General features: G+C 61.3%; 1 protein-coding gene and 1 non-coding gene across 8 annotated transcripts in view; both read left to right on the forward strand.

The window, feature by feature from the left end:
• NSD2 (nuclear receptor binding SET domain protein 2) overlaps positions 1–13,490 on the forward strand; it is a 77,696-nt gene extending 64,206 nt beyond the window's left edge. For 6 of the 7 annotated variants that reach the window (XM_086404499.1, XM_086404500.1, XM_086404497.1 and 3 more), the window contains 13 exons: positions 3,286–3,417; positions 3,511–3,634; positions 4,064–4,264; positions 4,990–5,169; positions 5,410–5,566; positions 5,697–5,902; positions 6,685–6,788; positions 7,634–7,903; positions 8,737–8,853; positions 10,820–10,961; positions 11,165–11,271; positions 11,788–11,992; positions 12,440–13,490. In XM_086404499.1, the coding sequence (XP_086260625.1) occupies positions 3,286–3,417; positions 3,511–3,634; positions 4,064–4,264; positions 4,990–5,169; positions 5,410–5,566; positions 5,697–5,902; positions 6,685–6,788; positions 7,634–7,903; positions 8,737–8,853; positions 10,820–10,961; positions 11,165–11,271; positions 11,788–11,992; positions 12,440–12,711 (2,217 nt within the window). In that variant the 3' untranslated portion in view covers positions 12,712–13,490. The remainder of the gene's footprint in view (positions 1–3,285; positions 3,418–3,510; positions 3,635–4,063; positions 4,265–4,989; positions 5,170–5,409; positions 5,567–5,696; positions 5,903–6,684; positions 6,789–7,633; positions 7,904–8,736; positions 8,854–10,819; positions 10,962–11,164; positions 11,272–11,787; positions 11,993–12,439) is intronic. The other variant, XM_086404501.1, reaches the window with a different exon arrangement.
• On the forward strand, positions 10,614–10,737 carry LOC147370158 (small Cajal body-specific RNA 23). The gene has a single exon (XR_015166304.1).
• Positions 13,491–15,812: the final 2,322 nt, after the last annotated feature.

Below are 15,812 nucleotides of genomic sequence, written 5' to 3' on the forward strand. Positions count from 1 at the left end.
CAAACTTGTGATTGGTTTTCAGTGTTTTTCCCAAGAAGTGTGTTGACTCCTGTATATTTTAGGTTTTTGGTCAGTAAAGTTGATTTTCATCCTCTTAAGTACTGTTTTTGCTGTTTTACCTAGAATAGTAGAAGTTACTACTGGTTGACTTGCCAGTGACGAGAGGTTGACGGTCTCCCACAGGCAGCTAACCGTGTTAGGTCCCGGTGTACGGTGCTCTCTGGCCTTGGTGTAGGAGTGGGGTCTTTGCACATTATTCTTTAGTGCGTGTTTGGAAGCGTGTGCTAACTGCTTATTCAGGGCATCTTGAACCTTGCAGAAATGACTGAAGTGGGTGGGGGGCAACAGTGGGGAGGGCTCGGTGGCTCAGCCTCTGCTGACAGCCGCCAGCGGGGCCTCCCCAGCGGCCCTCCCCAGCCCACTCTTCGGGTGGCAGCGGCTGGGGACACAGCTGGGACCACGCTGGGTTCTCAGGACGTTGTAGAGACTCGTTTTCACCTGTGACGAGGGCCGGCCTTGAATGTGGAGCAGCAGCCCCACGACCTGCTGGGGCACCTCCGGGGGCTGCTGGGGCTCTGGGGGCCGCCTGGTCAGATGTTGTGAGGACAGGGCCAGGCTGTGTTCTCCCGACTCAGACCTGGGCTCGGGGCAGCCAGGAACGGTCGCTGTAACACATGTCCAATAACTTTTGTTTGCATTGTAGCACTTCAGGTGATGAATGACTAACGAATTATTTTCATTCCACCCTGATACTTCACTGTGATGTCAACTTGGAAGACCTGTTTGAGATTAGTCTTTTGGTTTTAAGCTTATTAAACCCCCGGGGCACAGGCGTTGCATCATTTGTCAACCGTACCCTCTGTGAACGAGCGTCTAGTGATCTGACTCCCACTTTACAAAAGCGTAACTCAAAAGTTATGTCGGGTATGAACTGTGTTGCTCAAGGCCTGTAACTGTATTCAAACTGATGTGGTGTCACCTTGTGAAGGGGTTTTGTTAAAAGACTTGAACCTCACTGTGTAACACTGTCCGAGCGTAGGGCCTGCTGGGAGTCCCGAGTCGCTTCTAGCAGTCGGGTCGCCTGTTCCCTAGGCGCACGTGTCCGTTGGTGTCTCGCTGACAAGGCCCTGGCACGCTCCGGAGACCGCGCCAGCCTGCAGGAGCGTGTCCCTGCCGCCGCGAGCCGCAGGGCGCGTAGGTAGCGGGTGTGCGTGGGGGGCAGCTGCGCCCCCGCCCGGCCCTGGGGTCTCTCCCGGCGCCTCCTGTCGGATGTGGAGGCCTCCTAGAGGGCGTAGCCTGAGCGTTGGGACTGTGTTGGGACCGTGCAGGTGAATGTGTCTCCGAGTAAGCCCGGCCCTGGTGCCCCGGAGGTGGAGCTGCAGCCGGAGCTGGTGCCGCCCGCCCCGCCCTCGTGCGTCAACCCCGGCCTGCGCTCCGCCCTCGTGCGTCAGACCCCGGCCGGCGGCGGGGGGCCTCGGGCGGCCTCTGGCGCGGGCAGGGGCGCGCTGGGATGCCAGCGGACCCTCCCCACCCGCCACGGACTGCACTGTTGTGAGGTCTGCTGCTGTACGTGTATCTTAGAGCCCGGCAGAAAACGCGCCTCCTGTGTGTCTTGAACATTTATATTTCCATTCAAAAATATGTACTCCGTGTTTATTTCCTCAAACCAGACTTTGTTAACTTAGGAATATCTCCAAGTGGAAACGTGCTCACTTTTTCTGTAAATCTTAAATAAAAGGTGCTGTTCCTTCCTCTGACCCTGGACTGGTCTGTGTTTTCTGTCTTTCTCTCCGTGCATTTTTTCTTTTTCTTTTTTTTTTTTTTTTAGCTTTTAGATTTGTCGCAGCCTTGTCGAGGGGAGGACCTGGGTGGTGGGTCAGGCGCCGGGTTTGTCCCGGGAGTCCCCGTGAAGGCCCTCCCGTGGGTCGGTTCTCCGGCGGCCGTGTGGGGCCAGGGCCGGGGGGCCGCTGCCCACCTGCTTCCTGCCTGCTGCCTGGCACCAGTGCAGACCCTCCTGGGGCTCGCCTGTTTGTGCCTCGGACACACACATCAAACGGGGTTTGCACTCAGGGCATTCTCCCGGCTGCCTTCTCTGGGGCACCAGTGTGGAGGAGGAGACGGTGAGCCGTAGGGAGGGCCTCGGGCGACAGTGCCCGTCTAAGCCGTCTCCTTCCTGTGGGAGAAGGTGGGAAAGTCAAAGGTACAGTCTGCTTTCTCTGGAGATGGGGCTCCGTCAGACCTAGGCGCGTGGCCAGGCTGGCACGGGGGCCCACGTCCGTCAGCCGCCCGCAGACGCCAGGCAGCCTGCACACCCCAGAGAGGGCACGCCTTAACTTCGGATTTCAAGTCAGCAGAAGCCCCTTGTTCGTCAGGGGTTTTTCCTTCCGCTTCTCCCTGTCATTTCAGGGAGGTAAACCTGGGGAAGTGCCACTGGTAACCGGAATTGGATGAACTGGCTGCAGGGTTTATTTTGTTGGGTTTTTTTTTTAAAAGAAACGTGGCCCAATTGAGTTTCTAGTTCTGTGTTCTTGGTAAACAGCAAGCCTGGGTCATAATTACTTGTTGCTGTGGTTATTGAGGTGTCCAGGAAATTAGCTTATTACTTCTGCTCTGCTGAAAATTCAGTTTTCAGTGTTTATTTGCCTAACATCTGGTAAATACTAAATGTATTTTTTAGGCTTTAAAAAATTTGAATTTAAGGTTTCTGATTAAACATTTATTGGTTTCTGTCCATAAAGATTTACTGTTGCTGGTCTTGTGAGGGAAAGCCTGTGTCCAGCGGCAGGAAGGGGCATTTGCCCGCCTCTCCCAGACACTGCCCTCCCCACCTGCCCCTCCGCAGGGAGGAGGCTGTGGGACTGGGCGGGCGGGGCTCTTGGGCAGTTACTGGGCCGCACATCCGGACGACGGGCCCCTGCCCTGGGGGAGCACGCGTTGTAGCCACGCGTGCCGAGCCGCTGCCCATCCGACCACCGTGTTGGGTGTGGACACGTCTCTTTTAGCCTAAGATCATTGACCCTTTATTGATCGGGTAAGAAAAGTCAAGCTCGTCGGCCCCATGCCTGTCCTAACTCACCTGCAAGAGTAAACTGGGTTTTCACAAAAGTTGCTTCATTTTTAAGGAACATGGCGAGAGGTGGCGCGCGTGCCCACGCACACCGTGACCTGCACACCAGGCGGGGGCCGCTCCCCGTGTGTGCACGCGCGCAGCGGGCCCACGCCGAGGGGGAGCCGGCGGGGCTGCTGGCGGCCACTGTGAACTGTCGTCCGCCTCCTTCCTCCCAGGTCTCGGACGGCCCCGGAGACGAGCCCCCGGAGTCCCCGGACGAGAGCGCTGACGAAACCCAGACCGAGGCGTCTGTCTCCTCTAAGAGGTCAGAACGGGGAGCCACCGCCAGGAAGGAGCACGTGTGCCAGGTGAGGGGCGGGGCCGGGGCCGGGCCGGGGCGGCCTCCCTCCACCAGGCCGGCGGGCGCGGGACCCCCTGAGCCTCCGGCCCTCTCCCCACAGCTGTGCGAGGAGCCGGGCAGCCTGGTGCTGTGCGAGGGCCCCTGCTGCGGCGCCTTCCACCTGGCCTGCCTAGGCCTCTCCCGCAGGCCGGAGGGGCGGCTCCTGTGCGGAGAGTGCACCTCAGGTACGTCCCGCCCCGCCCCTTTCCCCGCCCCTTTCTCCGCACCGCACAGTCTCTGCCTCCGGGTTCGGGTTCGCTGCACGGTCTGGGGAGGTGCGTGGACGGCCCATGCGGCTGCGGTCACCGCCCACCTCCTCTTCCCTATCCCGGCCGGCCGAGGGTGTCTGGACTCGTCGGAACGGGTCCAGTTGGAGGAGCTCGCGGCGCCGGCTGTGGGGCGCCGTCCCCATGGAGGGAGAGGGGGTGTTTCTTGGAGGAGCCCCTCCCTGCAGCTGCTCGCCTGTTGGAGGGCGCAGCCCCTCCCGGGCAGCCTGGTCAGACCCCCGCGGGCAGGGCCCCTCGAGGGCCGGCGGGCTGGAGGAGGAGCCGGTGCCCCGCCCGAGGCGCGGCGGCTCAGCCCTGCTCCGTGCCCCTTCTCGCCCCGGCCGCCAGGGATCCACTCCTGCTTCGTGTGTAAGGAGAGCAAGAGTGACGTCAAGCGCTGCGTGGTGTCGCAGTGTGGGAAGTTCTACCACGAGGCCTGCGTGCGCAGGTTCCCCCTGACGGTGTTCGAGAGCCGGGGCTTCCGATGCCCGCTTCACAGCTGCCTGAGTTGCCACGCCTCCAACCCCTCGAACCCAAGGCCATCGAAAGGTACAGAGAAGCTCCGTGCGGGTGTGAGCAGATCCGAGCCACCGAGGGCGCGGGGTGGCAGGCTTGTCCCCGAGAGCTTTGCCCCACGTAGGTTTGGATACCTTCCGTCACTGACGGGACGCAGGTGGGGGTTAGGGTTTTTCTTGCTGATTTCCCTTCTTCCTGCCTTAAATGTCATCCTAATGATTGCTGACTTGAGGAAGGAGGGCCTGAGCCCTTCTGACAGATTCTGTTTGTTCAGGCTTTGACGGTCCTTCATGTGTGAGAACCGTATTTCAAGTCCCATCTGTATCGTACAGTGTGGAGTCTGTGGGACTCAAGGGCGGCTGGTGTCTGCTTCCTGACACCAGTGGTCCTCAACCAGGGGCCTGCACTCCAGGGGGCATAAGGCCGTGTCTGGAGGTGTTGGGGGTCCCTGCTGGCGTGCACAGGGCAGCCCCCATGGTCCCCTATTGGGCCGCAGTGTCCAGGCTGAGAAACCCTGGTTGACCTCCTTTTAGAAAACAGCATTAAATGCCTGATGGTTTTCTGATACCTTGTTGAATCACCATTACCTTAAGGAAATGTGTCTTCACAACGCCTAATGGTATTCTTACTCTCCCACCCGAGTCCCTGTTTTCTTCTGCTGCCCCCGGGGTATTTCTGCAGCAGCGCTGTGAGCCTGCAGAGGCCCGGCCCCCCCGGCTGCCCCACTGAGGTGTGGGGTGTGGGCATGTCCACTCCAGGTAAGATGCTGCGGTGTGTCCGGTGCCCCGTCGCCTACCATGGAGGGGATGCGTGTCTGGCCGCGGGCTGCTCGGTGATCGCATCCAACAGCATCATCTGCACGAACCACTTCACCGCCCGGAAGGGCAAGAGGCACCACGCGCACGTCAACGTGAGCTGGTGCTTCGTGTGCTCCAAAGGTGAGCCTCCCGGGGCCGAGAGCCAAGGGCCAGCTGTGGCCCTTCTCCAGCTCAGTCCACCCGCTGGCGATCCGTGTTTGCCCACGTAGTTGCATTCGTGGTCTCTGAGTTAACCACGGTCGGGCCACAGACTCGGGGGATAGCTTTCGTGGTAAAAAGAAAGCGTGCTCCTGTGTGACGCAGATCCCGGGAATTGGGGTGGGGGCTGGGGCGGGGGGGCTAAGGGCACCCTTGTTGCAGGGGGGAGCCTGCTGTGCTGCGAGTCCTGCCCGGCGGCCTTCCACCCCGACTGCCTGAGCATCGAGATGCCGGACGGCAGCTGGTTCTGCAACGACTGCAGGGCTGGGAAGAAGCTGCACTTCCAGGACATCATCTGGGTGAAGCTCGGGAACTACAGGTGGGGGAGGAAGCGCCCGCCCGCCGCCGCCGCGGTCACTGTCTTCTTTTCCTTTACAGAGCTGAACGCAGTGAAATTCTGTCACTCTCTCTGAAGAGTCTGTGAACCCTGTTTTTAATATTTATAATAGATGGTGGCCGGCAGAAGTTTGCCATCCCAAAAATGTCCCCCCAAATATTCAGAAAATGAAGCACGAGGTTGGAGAATTCCCTGTGTTTTTCTTTGGGTCTAAAGATTATTACTGGACTCATCAGGCGCGAGTGTTCCCGTACATGGAGGGGGACCGGGGCAGCCGCTACCAGGGGGTCAGAGGGATCGGAAGAGTCTTCAAAAACGGTACGGGGCTCCGCGGGGTCGGGCACGGTGCTTGGGGGCCTCTGCTAACGCTGACTTCGTGTCCAGCGTTTGGTTTCTGTGGGAAACGCTGGACGCAGCGTTCTCTTCTAGCTGTAGCTTCCGTGCTTGTGGGTAGGTTTGTTGAAGCAGAGGATAAGACGTGACATCTCATAAGTTTCCTAACATTGTGGTGACCACCACTAGCATGGATTAGAGCTCTCTTCAGTATTAGCCTGCAGGGATTTCTCCCCGCTTGCCTTTATGTGAGAGGGAGTGCACTGCAGTCTGTGGCTGCTGCACCAGCTCTCGGGGCTCCCTTGACCCGTCAGCAGTCACACAGGTGCCTCCTCCCCACAGCCGGGTGGGGGACAGAGGGGACAGAGGGCTGGCCTCGTTTGGGGGACGCAGGGGTCAGGAAGGGCAGCACGTGAGGGGGCCTAGGCACTCGCCCCCTGGGGAGGCACCCCGCCCCCCGCTCCTGCTCCTGCACATGGCCCACCCAGGTTTCTCCAGGAGAGGTGGTCCGGGCGGGCAGCTGGGCAAGGGCAGGGTCAGCGCCCCTTGCCCGGAGGCCCTGCAGAGCCCCCCTGATTCTTAAGCTGGCTGGTAGTCGTCCGCCCCTGTCTGTGTGGGTGCCGTGTGGCCTCCTCCTGGTTTGAGGAGACTAGAGACAACACTTGGCAGCGAGATGAAAGTCTAGACAAAGTCCTTAACGTACAGGCCGTAACGGGTGGACGTACCTATTTGCTAAAGTCTTTTACCGGCACTCTGTTGACTTCTAGCACTGCAAGAGGCTGAAGCGCGTTTCCGTGAAATCAAACTTCAGAGGGAAGCCCGAGAGACGCAGGAGAGCGAGCGCAGGCCCCCGCCCTACAAGCACATCAAGGTGACCGCTCCGGCAGGGCTGGGCCGCTCCGGGCGGGCTTCCTCCTGGACAGCTACGCCGGGTGTCCTAGGCGGGAGTGGGTGCTGCCACTGGCCACGTGTCCTCTGGCTCGAGGCCAGGGTGCGGGCAGGGCTTCTGCGCAGGAGGCCTGCGCTCAGCCCAGTGGTCAGCCACGGAACTGCAGTGCTGGCCCGGCTGCCCAGAGCAGGGCACGAACGACAGGCCATCCCCCTGAACCCCACTCGCTGCCACCGAGTGCTAGACATAAGCCCAGATGAGAGGTGGTCAGCCCAGGCCACCCGACCCAGGAGGACCTTCTTCAGATGGCGCGGGGAGTGAGGCGGCGGGGCAGGGGCCATGTTCCCACGTGCTGCTAGCCGGGGCCCCGGGTGGGTCCGTGCCGCCAGGGTGGGCACCCGTTCTCTGCCTCGAGGCAGGTCAGGGGCTCCGTCTTGGGTCCCCATACCTGGGCCGTGGTCAGCGTCTGTGACTAACGTGCATTTAGCCTTCGCTTTGGGATGAGTCCCCTGGAACGGAACTACAGGGCATGTGAGAGTGGCGCTGGGGTTCCCGAGGCTGTTCCAGCCCCTCCGCCCCACCTGGGCACCCGTGAGCAGGTGCCTCTCACCATAGCCTCCCGGCTGCTCTTCCTGCGCCCAGCCCCTCCTCCCCTGCCGCTTTCCTGTGCGTTTGCTCTGAGCTCAGGAGGCCGGGGCTGCCCTACCTCTGTGAGGAGAGGGTCCGGCGGCTGTTCGCCCCTCCTGGGGATTCTCTCGAGCGCAGTGCTGCTATGAGGCAGCCCAGAGGAGGGGTCACAGGAGGCTGAGCTCGGCTCTCGCCCGCAGGTGAACAAACCCTACGGGAAGGTGCAGGTCCACACGGCGGACATCTCTGAGATCCCCAAGTGCAACTGCAAGCCCACCGACGAGAACCCGTGCGGCTCGGACTCGCAGTGTCTGAACCGCATGCTCATGTTCGAGTGCCACCCGCAGGTCTGCCCCGCGGGGGAGTCCTGCCAGAACCAATGCTTCACCAAGCGCCAGTACCCCGAGACCAAGATCGTCAGGACGGACGGCAAGGGCTGGGGCCTGGTGGCCAAGCGGGACATCAGGAAGGTGCGGGCGTGCAGTGTGAATGTGTGTGTGCGTGTGCGTGCGTGTACGTGTGTGAATGTGTGTGCACGTGTGCGTGAGCACATGCATGAACGTTGATGTGTGAATGTGTACAGCGTGTGTGTGTGAGTCGAGGGCTCACTCACCTCTTCCTTCTCCTAGACTTCACTAGCTCATGTTGCTTTTGCACTCACTGAGAACAGGATTTCAAAAAAGGTTTATGAATTGTTACGATTGAATATTATAAAACATTGAATAGAAGATGTCTACCGAAGTAAAACTCTAAAATTCCACGAGTCGGGCCTTCTGTCAGAATTCTGACGGCAGCCGTTGGGAAGTGAAAGGTTTACTGAGCTGGGTGGCCGGAGCATCGGTGAGCAGTGCTGTGGAGTCGCTCTCGCGAGGCCGTCCCAGGACTGGGCAGGCAGGGCCAGGCTACCGGGAGACACGGACCACACGGCGTCCGCGTTCAGGCTGCCCGTCGCGGCTGACCCCAGCAGTGTCGAGAAGGACAGAGGAGTTGAGAGGTGCTTGAAGGACACGTGCCCTGGCCCCGTTCGTCTCGCCCTGACTGCCGGTTTAGGGCCTCTCGCGGGAGAGCTTGGTGGTCTCCACCCTGCTCTCTGCTGGGGAGGGTGACTGTTGTAGTGCTGGCCGCGGGCGCTGGGGGGGCAGGGGCTGGCGTGTCGCTCTTTCCAGGGTGCTGAGAGAAGCTCCTCACCCACAGCCTTTAGAGCGTATGTGGTCACCTGACTGACTGATGGGCAGGGACGTGGGGCTCCGGGCTGTGCCCGGCAGGGTCTGCTGTTCACCCCACCGCGCCCTCTGGCCTCCAGGGGGAGTTTGTGAACGAGTATGTGGGCGAGCTGATTGACGAGGAGGAGTGCATGGCGAGGATCAAGCGTGCGCACGAGAACGACATCACCCACTTCTACATGCTCACCATAGACAAGGTAACGCGCGCGGCCCAGGCTGTCCCCGCACAGGAGCGCGCCGTCTGGCGTCGGGGCGCACGCCACATGATGCTGCTGTGCCGTGAGCGCGGCTGTGTCTCACACGCCTGCGGCCACTGCCTGGGGGCTGGGACCAGCGCCAGGCAGCCCGCGAGGGGCTTCTGGGAGCCCCGTGCGCCCCTGATGCGCTCAGGGACACCAGCAGTCCTCCCAGGGTCAGAGAAGGGGGCTCGGGAGGCCGCCCTCAGGCACACGGGGAGACTCCTGGGGTATCTGTTCCTTGTCTGAAGCCCACGTCCGTCAGCAGTTGGGCACGTGTGTCCTCTTCGGGGACCAGCGTTCTCAGCGGTGCTGAGCTGGACTGTTATAGGTGGGGTGGAGGAGGGCAGGGCCGTCAGGACACAGCGCCCTGCTGACCAGCCCTCTCCAGGGGCTCTAGGGGACACGGCCACCCCAGGAGACGGCCAATGTCTGCACCCCCTGCCATCCCCCACTTCCTTCGGGGTGTGGTCGTGAAGGAGGTTATTTTATAAGAAATGAAAACCCTAGGCCTGTGCCTTCTGTGTTTCAGAGTCTAAACTTGAACTACTTGTGTCTTGTGAGAAATGCCAGTTTGATCACTTAACACACAAATCAGTCCCTGAAATGGTAGCTCACCGAGGGCCCGAAACGAAGAGAAAGCCCGCGAGATGGCTCCTCTTCCATCCTTTTCCTGCAAGGATCAGAGAAAAAGCCCTGCCTCCCTAAGTGTGCCTCCCTAAGTGTGCCTCCCTAAGTGTGCCTCCCTAAGTGTGCCTCCCTTGCAATAGAGCAAGGTCTCTGTGAGAAGACCCTCACACACGCTTCACTGTGGTGAGAATCTGAGATACGAAGCCCAGATCTGAAAAGAAGTATTAGATACGTTACAAAACAGTTAAAACCATAAAGTGAGATTTAGAGACAGAAAAACAAGGTACTAAGGAATAAATCAGGCAGATTTGATAAAACGGTCAAAACTGGGAGTTACCATAAATTCACTGAAGTCAACCCATTGGATGGGTTAAGAAAAATTAGATGGTGACAGAGGAAGTTTCTGCCGCTGAAGAAGCTCCCGAGAAACTGCCCAGATGCAGCAGACGTGCCGAGACCGGGCGGGAGAGGTGGGGAGACGGGAGAGGGATGTTCAGTAGGCGTGACAGGAGAGGCAGGAGGCCTGGGGGAGAGGCTGTGCAGACAGAGGTCTCTGGGATCCGTGCGGCACGGATCGTTTCACGGAGAGGCCGTGCAGGGAGAGTTCTCTGGCATCCGTGCGGCACGGATCGTTTCATGGATGAAGCTGACCAAGTTTTTGAGTGGGGTAAATAAAAATCTATACCTTTATACATTTTTAAAAAAGCAAAACAAAACTGTAAGATGCCAAACATTGTGAAGACTTGGAAAGCAAGCGAGAGGGGCTTCCCTGGTGGCCCTGCACCTGGGGGCTGGTGCTGGCGCTGCCGTGGGCCTGGGATCCATCCCTGGCCTTGGAACTGAGACCCCACAAGTTGGGCAGTGAGGGCCCTTCCCCAGGACAGCGGAGAAGAGAAGGGCAATTCTTGGAGCAGTGATGGGACGGCCGGCCTCCGCCCGAGTGCAGTCCCGTGTCCTCCTGACTCGTCTGCCCCGCTGCTGGTCTGGCTGGACCTGCAGGCTTGTCGGTGTCTTCAGCGGGTCCGTCTCGCCCCCATCAGCGCATGCCTCTAGGTGGTGGGGTGACGCCCGACCTCTCCCTCCCCTGCCACCCGCTCACCAGCGCTCGGTCTCTCCTCGTGGTGCTGGCCTGCCCTCCGTGAGCCAGAGAAACAGGACTGGTTTGGGGGTCTCCCATCCGAGCAGCCACGGGAGACCACGGTTTCCAGTGCGACACTGCTATCCGCGCGGGGCAGAGCCTTGGGGGAGCGCTGGCCGCACCGCAGGGGCCCCGTGACGCCCGAGTTGTGCCTTGCAGGACCGCATCATCGACGCCGGCCCCAAGGGGAACTACTCCCGGTTCATGAACCACAGCTGCCAGCCCAACTGCGAGACCCTCAAGTGGACAGTGAATGGGGACACGCGCGTGGGCCTGTTCGCCGTGTGTGACATCCCCGCAGGTACGCTGCACTCGGGGCAGCACTCTGACGACCCGTCCCAGGCTGCGGCGGGTCAGGAGGGCGGGGTGGTGGGGCAGGTGTGTCTTGCTGGGAGCATCCCCTTCACGGAGGGGGCTGGGAGGCTCCGGGGCTGCCTGCGCGGCCACGGGGCTCTCGGCAGGGAGGACGGGAGGCTGCGCCCCCAGTGCCGTGTCCCCTCGCAGGGACAGAGCTGACCTTCAACTACAACCTCGACTGTCTGGGCAACGAGAAGACGGTGTGTCGCTGCGGAGCCTCCAACTGCAGCGGCTTCCTCGGTGACAGGCCGAAGGCGAGTGAGGGCGGGAACGGGGTCTGCGGGACGCGGTGAGGCTGCCTCGGGGCATCACGGGGGCTCATGGTCTGGGGCCACGAGCCGAGGCTGAGTGCAGTCAGGGTGGGTCTGTGCCCGGGCCTGGTGCCCGCGCCTGTGTCTGCAGTGTCCCGTGTCTGCGGACCCACCTCCCCGGGCCTGCATCCCAGCTGTGTGATGCCTGCAACAGCCCTGCTCCCTGCGGTGCCAGCAAGGGCAGGGGCGGGGACAGCGGTGCCCTCCCGAGGATGTGGGTCACCGCAGGCGTCGGGCCTGGAGCTGCAGCGTGCCTGCCCGCCCTGCCTTGCCCAGCTCGGCTGTGTTCTCGCATCCTGAATGAGGTCCTTCGGGGCCTGGACGCGCCACTGGGGAGCAGCCCGTCTGCCACATGGTCCCCAGGCGGATGGACCGCCATGCCCTCGGCCTCCGTGGCCCCTGCAGCCCCTCCTGGGCTCCCAGCCTCCCGCGGTGACTGTGCTGGCTTCCCCGTTCCAGACGTCAGCACCCCTGTCCTCGGAGGAGAAGGGCAAGAAGACCAAGAAGAAGGCCCGGAGGCGCCGCACGAAGGGCGAGGGGAAGAAGCCGTCCGAGGACGAATGCTTCCGCTGCGGCGACGGCGGCCAGCTGGTGCTGTGCGACCGCAAGTCCTGCACCAAGGCCTACCACCTGCCCTGCCTGGGCTTGGGCAAGCGGCCCTTCGGTGGGTCGGGGGTGGTGCCCGTCTCTGCGGGGAGGACGCTGGGCTCTCGAGAGGGACACTGCCAGCTGCTGTCAGGAGGGAACCCCAAGGCCCTGGCCCCAGACCGGAGGGAGGCAGACACGAGAGCCTGGACAGGAAGGTGGGGGCGGAGGACAGGCTGGCAGGCAGGTGGTAGTTCTCCAGACTGAACAGGGCACCTTCATGGGCACATCTGAGGCGGGGCCCCCGGAAGCTCGATCCAGGCACACCCGGTCCTGGGAGCAGCCAGGCCGGCCAGTGGCCTGGGCATGGACACAGGCCCACTTGCCCGCCAGGTCTCTGAGCACCAGCTTTAGCTTTTTTTACGTTTTGCGAGTCGTGTGCAAAGTAGGGCCCGTCTCACTGGAGTGAGAGCTGAAGTGAGTCCCCATCCTGAGCCCCCGTGTGTAACACTCACTCTCCTTGCAGGGAAGTGGGAGTGCCCTTGGCACCACTGCGACGTGTGTGGCAAACCCTCCACTGCCTTCTGCCACTTCTGCCCCAACTCCTTCTGCAAGGATCACCAGGACACGGCGGCCTTCAGCTCCACCCAGGATGGGCGGTCGTACTGCAGCGAGCACGACTTCCGGGCGGAGCCGGCCCGGAGCACCCAGACCGAGCAGCCCTGCCCGGGGCCCAGCAAGGCCAAGGGGCGGCGGCGGCGGCGGCGGTGTTGGCGCAGGGTCATGGAAGGCAAATAGCGCCTGGCTGGGGCTGGGTCTGACCAGGGGTGGCCATGGGTGGGCGGGGAGGGCCGGGCCTGGCAGTGTCAGAGGACCCCGCCCTGGCCCCCGGCACAGACGCACAGGCCTCCCCGCGGAGGAGCGTCCTGCCACTGAGCCATCTCAGCAGCGCCCGCTGCGCCCGCACTGACCGTCCGAGCCACGTGGGCGCCCCGCGAGGCGCCAACGTCCCAGGACAGACAGCCTCACTACACAGCGTCACAGCTACACTCGAACCTCAGCCCGTCCCTGCCCCGCTGTCCTTCTAGGCCGAACTTAGGACTGAAGATTAACTGGCACATGAAATGCATTTCTCTCACCCAAGGGGTATAGTGTTTCCCTGAGGGTCTCTCATCCCCAGTCTTCACGACGTTGCCCACCTCCCGCCCGCCCGCGTCACTCAGGAGAGGAGCCCAGGGTGGGGCCTGGCAAGCACCGGGACCCAGGATGCCTTGGGAACGTGGTTTTGACTGTTGCGCTTATGAAACAGCTGTATGGGTTTTTTTTTGTACTAATGTGAAGTTTTTCCTCAGAGTGCTTCTTTTCCATCCTAGTGAGAAGCCGATAGTATAGCGAGTGAGCCCTGGAGCGGCTCTGGCTGTGGACCGGGCCCCATGGCGGGCCTGCACCCTAGGCCTGGGCAGCTCCCCGAGGGGCCCTCACGCGGAAGCATTTGTGGATAGTTTTGATTGGTTTTTCTTTACCAGTTTCTGGCTTTTACTCTCAATATATTTTTGCTAAACTTGTTTCACAAACTAGCACCGACTGCAATGCTTGTTTACTGATGCGTCCCGAGTTCCCGCAGCCACAGGACGGAGCGGCGGGCGTGGGCCCTGCTGAGGAGCCTGGGCTGCCCGGTTCCCCCGCTGGGCTCGGAGCTTGAGGGGAACCTGTGTCCGACAGCCCTTTCGGGCCAAGGAGAGGCTGCCTGGGCGGGGGTAGCGGGAGCCGGGCTGGGCGGACGGGCTCGGCAAGGGCACTCAGGCTGGGCCGCTGGGCGTGGGCACCTGGCCTTGCAACAGCCGGCCGACGCCCTGGGGTGCCGCGTGGACCTGGGCCTGGGCACGATCCCAGCAGGAGCCCCCCTGCCTGCCCGTCTCCACACGAGGGGAGCGGCCACTCAGCAGGTCTGTTCTCTGACCCTTTCACTGAAACTGCCTGGACGACGTACATCCTGCGGTTTACGCACCTGCCCCAGAAAACCGCGCCTGAGGCCCCGTTCGTCTTGCCATCCCGCCACAGAATGACGGGGTGTGTGATGCAGTGCTGAGCCGTCGGGGTTGGGGGGTGGTCTCTACGGCCCTGACCCCTGGGAAGCATCTGTTCTGGGTCTGAGGCTCCCACGGCCTCTCGAGCACAGACCTAAGTGGGCGGGGGGTGGGGGGTGCTGCTGACCCAGGCCGTCCCACTGGCCCTTTTCTAGTGACCCTGGGGCCAGAGGCAAAGGCAGCTGCGTCCTCAGCAGCCCCACCGTCTCGGGGGCACTGGGGGCGCTTCCCTGCAGAGCTCTGTCTCTCAGACTCCGTCTGGAGAGTACTGGGAGGACGTAGGCCACCTCCTGAGGCCCTGTGCTCGGGGGGCCCGGCGCAGCCCTGCCCTGCAGAGCCAGGCCTGGGGAGCGGCCCCCATCCTCTCCTGCCAGGAGGGGCCTCTGCCCACCAGAGCACCGCCGCTGCTCTTGCAGCCGCTGTTCCACTTTGGGCACGGGGGTGCAGGTTAACTTATTTTTATATTTGACAGTAGTCAAGTTTTGTGATCTTTGAGTCATTCTGATATTTCCAAATTCTTTTATGGTTTTTCTGAAGGAAATACTGGAAAACTTAATTTAGATGTGGTTGCCCTCTTTCCAAAAATTATTATAATGAGCAAATAACACTAAGTTCTGAGTCTCTAAGAAGCCAATTCACAGCTCTGAGCAGAACCCGGGCCTGGAGGAGCAGCGGAGAAGGGCCCTCCCGGCGGGGCCGCCCCAAATCAGAGGGGTGCTGGACGTGGGGAATTCAGTCTGCTCTGAACCTCAGCCTCAGTCCTTGGTTGGTAATGTGAGGCCAAAACAAAAGAAAGCTGCCTGAGGGCCTCGGGACTCAGCACGGGGGTGGACAGGCCCCCCGGGTGCCGCCAGCCTCCCGGCCCCCGTCCTGTCCTCCCAAGGGGTGGGGTCACCCCGACACCGTCCCAGGACCCACCCCCCAGCTGGCAAACGGCCACGTGTGTGCAGCCCCTTCTCCAGCCACCTCACGTTCGGGAGTAAGACAAGCCTGTTCTTATCACTCAGTACAGAGACTGTCAGGTGCCAAATTCTTGACCCTACGAGACGTGTAGCGAACGAGGACACGCTCACGTACAACGCTGTCTGCAGGCGGCACGGTGCCCACCGCCCTGCCAAGAAGGGAGCCGAGACGACTCGAGCAGCACACTGCTGCCAGTGTCGGTGGCCCGCAAGGGGGCCAGGCTCCAGCTCTGGGGTACCCGGTGCTACCGCCAGTTCTGACAGACTTAAGAACTTGAACTTCACTTCTGGGGGATATACTGAAATGTAGATTCGCTGTTTGGGGGGAAATAGCATTTTAAGGTCGGAAATTGTGTCTGAAAGATTGTATGAGTATTTTTGTATTAAAAAAAATTTAAAGGCTTTTTTCTTAAACTTATTTTATGTGGGATCGTGTTGTAAGTTTTTTTTTCCAATTTTCCCAATTTTTTTTTGGGGGGGGGGCTCGCTGCACAACATGTGGAGTCCTAGGTCCCGTCCAGGATTGAAGCCGCACTCCCCTTCGGCAGAAGCAGGGGTACCAAGCCTGGACTCCGGGCCGTCCCGCCCCATCCCAGAATCGTCTGTTGCTGAGCATCTGACACCATCCTGACGTCCGGGGAGAGGCCACGGTGGCCCCGGAAGTGGTCGTGGCGGGGGGGCTGTGAATCTGCCCCTGTCCCCCCAAACGTGGCAGAGTCAGAAGAGGAGGCTTCGCGCGCCTCAGCGCCAAGGCCCCTGGGTCTCCTGACTCAGAGCCTCTGGTGTGCGCCCCCCCCGCCCCGCCCCCCCCAAGCAGAGAGGTCGAGCTGGCTGGAAACAGCCCCGGTGG

Source organism: Bos grunniens, chromosome 6 (genome assembly GCF_055505025.1).
Source record: "Bos grunniens cultivar Pamir isolate PY7600 chromosome 6, Bosgru_T2T1.0, whole genome shotgun sequence".
In the NCBI taxonomy this organism is placed as follows: Eukaryota; Metazoa; Chordata; class Mammalia; order Artiodactyla; family Bovidae; genus Bos; species Bos grunniens.